The 5,110-nt window shown below is 60.7% G+C and overlaps 1 protein-coding gene and 1 long non-coding RNA gene across 2 annotated transcripts; both read right to left on the bottom strand.

Moving 5' to 3' along the window:
- Positions 1-672: 672 nt before the first annotated feature.
- Positions 673-3,049, bottom strand: LOC114072637 (protein brambleberry-like). The gene is made up of 7 exons (XM_027910515.1): positions 3,019-3,049; positions 2,799-2,969; positions 2,628-2,712; positions 1,905-1,966; positions 1,666-1,775; positions 943-1,013; positions 673-843 (listed from the first exon to the last, which is right to left on the bottom strand). Exons 1-7 carry the CDS (start codon positions 3,047-3,049, stop codon positions 681-683), a joined length of 693 nt encoding a protein of 230 aa, XP_027766316.1. The 3' UTR covers positions 673-680.
- Positions 3,050-3,134: 85 nt separating this feature from the next.
- LOC114072640 lies at positions 3,135-3,817 on the bottom strand. Its single transcript, XR_003574210.1, has 3 exons — positions 3,791-3,817; positions 3,276-3,383; positions 3,135-3,190 (listed from the first exon to the last, which is right to left on the bottom strand). It is a non-coding gene; the product is annotated as an uncharacterized LOC114072640 (long non-coding RNA).
- Positions 3,818-5,110: the final 1,293 nt, after the last annotated feature.

Genomic DNA, 5,110 nt, shown 5'->3' on the forward strand with positions numbered 1-5,110 from the left:
CACCTCTCTCCCTCCCCAGCCGTGAAGGAAACCTGTGCCTGGTTCGACGCCAACTACGCCGACGCCAGGAAGTGACGGCCCCGGCATCGCCGGGATCCTCCTCTTCCAACTCAGGGTTGTCCTTTGCTGGGGCAGAGGACGGGGCTGAGGGGGGGTGACAGGGACAATTCCAAAGGAAAAAAAAAAAAAAAACAAAACAAAACAGGGAGCCCAGGGAGCAGCTCCCACATTCCTGCCCCGTGCCGGGAGCGGCGCGGGACGCCTGGGGCAGGGAGGGGCAGGAAGGTCGGGGCATCCCAAAGGGATCCCGAATTAGGGGGTAAGAAGGAGCCACCGTGGTGGTGGTGGTGGCCGAGAGGCTGGTGAGCTGTTAATGAGCTGTGTTAATTACCTGTAATTAGGCCTTAGTAACGGGATCGGGATTCCACGACACAAGGGACGGCAGCCGGGGATTCGCTGCTGGCTCGTGGCACGTGGGGATGATCCCACGGGATAAGGGGGGCAAGAGTGGGGAAAGACTCCAGCTGGAAACGTGGCGTTTATTAAAATATATGCAAATCACCAAATATATGCAAATAACCTAAAAATTGGTGAGATGAGGAGCCTCTGCCCCCCACCCCCATCCAACAGCATCCATGAGTTCTCTGCCAGGGTCCCCAAAAAAATGGGGATCAAACCCCTCAGGGAGGAGGTGGAGGGTCAAAAGCAGGGGATGAATCCGTGGCCAAGCTGCTGCCGGAGGCGTGGATGTGGCACAAGTCCTTCCCGGGAATTCCTTTCTTCCGGCATCGCTGCCCAGCCCTGGTGAGCGCCCGGCACAGGGAACGCGGGGACAACGGGGACCTGCAGAGGAGATGCCCGTAAGGACCCCCAGGAGGCCACCAGGCACGCTGAGGTGACACCAAGCCCTGGGAAGGGACGGCCTGGGTGGTCGGAGCTCACGTGGTGGCCCTCGGGATGAAGGGTTTGGGCTCCCGGTGCTTCCCGGTGTCCGTGAGCGGCTCCGGCATCGCCTGGTGGGGAAGAAGGGGTTAAGGAGTCCCTTCCGATCCATCCCGTGATTCTGTGGCCAAAATCCATTCCCAAATCCCCAAATCCATCCCATGATTCTGGGAACAAAATCCATTCCCAAATCCATCCCATGATTCCATGACCAAAATCCATTCCCAAATCCCCAAACCCATCCCATGATTCCCTGACCAAAATCCATTCCCAAATCCATCCCGTGATTCCCTGACCAAAATCCATTCCCAAATCCATCCCAGGATTCCCTGACCAAAATCCATTCCCAAATCCAACCCAGGATTCCCTGACCAAAATCCATTCCCCAAATCCATCCCAGGATTCCCTGACCAAAATCCATTCCCAAATCCATCCCATGATTCCCTGACCAAAATCCATTCCCCAAATCCATCCCAGGATTCCCTGACCAAAATCCATTCCCAAATCCATCCTAGGATTCCCTGACCAAAATCCATTCCCAAATCCATCCCAGGATTCCCTGACCAAAATCCATTCCCAAATCCCCAAACCCACCCCATGACTTTACAACCAAAATCCATTCCCCAATCCCATCCCACGATTCCATGACCAAAACCCCTTCCCAAAGAGCAGGTTTTTTGGGGGGGACAACCCCACCCTGGGGTCATCCCATGGGGCACTCACCCCACCCGAGCTCTGCCTCATCCTCCGGCCACCAGGAACGGGTGACTCCCATCCCACGGCGCCAGGAACGTCCTTGGCCACCTCCTGGGGCTGCTCCGGGTTCGAGGGCTCTGGAAGATCATGGAGACACCCCCCCAGTGCTCCTGGCAGAGCTTGGGGACGCTCTGGGATGACAGATGTCCCAGCGTGGATGGGAACACGCCAGGGATCACCACAACCTCCCGCTCCAGAGCGGTCACCTCGCACGCAGCTCATCTGCAGCCTGTCCAGCTCCTCCTGCAGCAGCTCCAGGTCGCATTCCCTGCGTGGGAAGATGGAAAATCAGCTCCTGGGTCACCGCCACGATGGTCCACGAGCAGCTCTCCGGCCTCTCCAACCCCTTCTCCGAGCAGGAACAGGGCAGGGAGCTGGCAGGAGGTGCCCCAAATCCGTAGGAAAGCCACCAAGATGTCCATCAAGATGTTTGTCCTGTCCCTTCCTGGGGACTTCTACCAGGTGGCTCCAGGATGGAACATCCAGGAGGGGACACCAAGGATGGAATATCCAGGAGGGGACATCCAGGAGGGGACAACCAAGCAGAAATAGGTGCCCAAAATCCATTGGAAAGCCATCAAGACGTTTCTCCTGTTCCATCCTGGGAACCTCTACCAGGTGGCTCCAGGATGGGACACCAAGGATGGGACACCCAGGGTGGGATATCTGAGCAGAAACAGGGCAGGGAGCTGGGATGAGGTGCCCAAAATCCATAGGAAAACCATCAAGATGTTTGTCCTGTCCCATCCTGGAAACCTCTACCAAGTGGCTCCAGGATGGGACACCCAGGATGGGACACCCAGGATGGGACACCAAGGGTGAGACACCAAGGGTGAGACACCAAGGGTGGGATATCCAGGATGGGACACCCAGGATGGGCCCCACCAGCTCCCAAGGGTGCCACGCCCACCCCCTCAACCCACTCCTACCTCTCCGGGGTGGAGGTGAGCCGGTGATGGCCTTTTTCCCGGGAAAACCCCGGCCGGATCCCTCTGGATGCCACCAGCCACCGTCCTGCAGGAACACAGGGTGGTGGGAGGAGGGCAGAGCACCCCCAGGGTGGGGTGTCCCCAGCCAGGAGTCCCCACAGCTGTCCCCACCTGCCACAGCAAGGACCAGGAGGGCAGAGAGCTCCGGCATTCCAAGGGCGCTGGAAACCAGGAAGAGGAGCAGGAGGATCACCCGGAGCGGCGCCGGCACCAGGAGAAGAACCAGCAGCGCCGAGAAGGAGCCGTGTGGGACGAGGGTGGAGGTGGCACCCGGGCTCTGACCTGTGGGATGGGGTGGAAAAGCCTGGGATTGGCACCCACCAGCTCCGACCCGCGCTCCAGCCCCTTTTCCCGCTCACCATCCGGGCTGGGAACGGCCTGGAGGTGCTCCAGGTGGTTTTCCAGCCGGCTCCGCGCGTCCTCCAAGGCCTCCAGCGTCAGCTCCAGGCTCTGGTTGAGCCTCTGCAGCTTCTCCATCACCTGCTGGAGGAGCAGGTCATTCCCTGAGTCTGGGAAAGAGGGATACGACAGTGGGATGAGCCCTGGGAAAGTGGGAAAAGCCGGGAATGGGGTTTGCCGCGTCCCCACCTCGCCGGGGATGAACATCCCGAGGTCTTTCCTGCTCCTGGTGGAGGTGGGATGGGACAACCCGGTGTCCTTCCCGGAGCCCTGCGGCCCCCTGGCTGCTCCCATTCCCTGGGGAGGAGGGAAAAGAGGTTGGATCAATCCCAAGGTGGGATCTGGGGATGTCTCAGCATCCTTGGATCAATCCCAAGGTGGGATATGGGGATTCTCAGCATCCTTGGATCAATCTCAAGGTGGGATATGGGGATGTCTCGACATCCTTGGATCAATCCCAAGGTGGCACAGGGGGATTCTGAACATCCTTGGATCAATCCCAAGGTGGGATATGGGGATGTCTCAGCGTCCTTGGATCAATCCCAAACCCAGGGGGATGTCTCAGCATCCTTGGATCGATCCCAAGGTGGCACAGGGGGATTCTGAACATCCTTGGATCAATCCCAAACCCAGGGGGATGTCTCAGCATCCTTGGATGGATCCCAAGGTGGGGGATGTCTCAGCATTCCAGAGCCAACTCGTACCCATCCGCTGGGCGACGTCCTCCAGGACCACAGGGGTCTCATCCAGCGCCACCAACCTCATCCAGGTCTCCCACAGCTCCTCCTGTGGGGAATATTTGGGATGGTGGTGACGGGGGTTGGCCCTAAAGTCCCCCCCAAATCCCACCCTCCCCATGGAGGTGCCCACAGACACCCCAGAACGAGCCCTGAGCCCCCCGGGGTGCTCCCAGCGCAGGGTGGGGGGTCCCGAGGGGGAGGGGGGGGGGGAGTTTGGGGTGAAAAGGTTGAAAAAAAACCTGAGAACCCCCCAGAATTTGACCTTCACCCCCAAAAAACCACCCCCACACCGAGCAAGGTGGTGCCTGGGGTGGGGGATCCCATGGACCCCAATTTCCCAGCCCTGGTTGTCACCTGGGGTGTCTTGAGGGGGGTCCCCACCTTCTCAGGGGGGGCAGCGAGGCCCAGCCCCCCCAAAATCCCGGCACAGAGGAGCAGCAGAGCTTGGGAATTCCAGGGCAGCATCCTGGGAATGTGGGGGGGGGTCCTGTGGGGAGAAGGTTGGGAGAAGCCCCTCAGATTCCTGGACAAATTTGGGGACTCCCCACCCCAAATTTGGGGCACCCACCCCATTGAGGGGACACCCCCCCATAGTCCCAGGGGTGCTCACGGGGGTCCCATGGGGAGAAGAAGGTGGAAAACACCCCCCACGCCCACGGACAAATTGTGGGACCCTCCCCATCGTCCCAGGGGTGCTGATGGGGGTCCTATGGGGAGAAGGTGATCGGAACCCCTCCCAAATCGATGGACAAATTTGGGGACTCCCCACCCTAAATTTGAGAGACCCGCCCCACTGAGGGGACGCCCCATAGTCCCAGGGGTGCCCACGGGGGTCCCGTGGGGAAAAGAGGGTGAGAAACACCCCCCCACCCCCACGGCCAAATTTGGTGGGTCTCCCCCACAGGGAAATTCCCACCCCCCCGTTATTCCCAGATGTCCCGAGGGGGGAGGAAAGGGGGGGGTCGGGATATATCGCGACATGTCGGGAACCCCCTCAGTATCACCCCCAACGAACCACGTGGCGCTCGCGCGCCTGCGCAGATCGGCCCCTCCGCTGGGCCACGCCCCTTAAAGGCGGCTCCGCCAATAGGAGGGAGGGGTGGGGTGGGCGTGGCCATTAAATGGGCGTGTTTCCCGCGTGGGCGTGGCCTCTGCGTGGGGGCGTGTCCCGCGCGGGCCGGGGGCGATGGAGGAGCCGCAGCTGTGGGTCGGGTTCGTGGGCGCGGGCAGGATGGCCGGGGGGCTCGCCCGGGGGCTGCTGCAGGCGGGTACGGCCCGGGGGGG

Source organism: Empidonax traillii, unplaced genomic scaffold (assembly GCF_003031625.1).
Source record: "Empidonax traillii isolate 1590-97213 ecotype Southwest subspecies unplaced genomic scaffold, ASM303162v1 scaffold3642:size11882, whole genome shotgun sequence".
Lineage (NCBI taxonomy): Eukaryota > Metazoa > Chordata > Aves > Passeriformes > Tyrannidae > Empidonax > Empidonax traillii.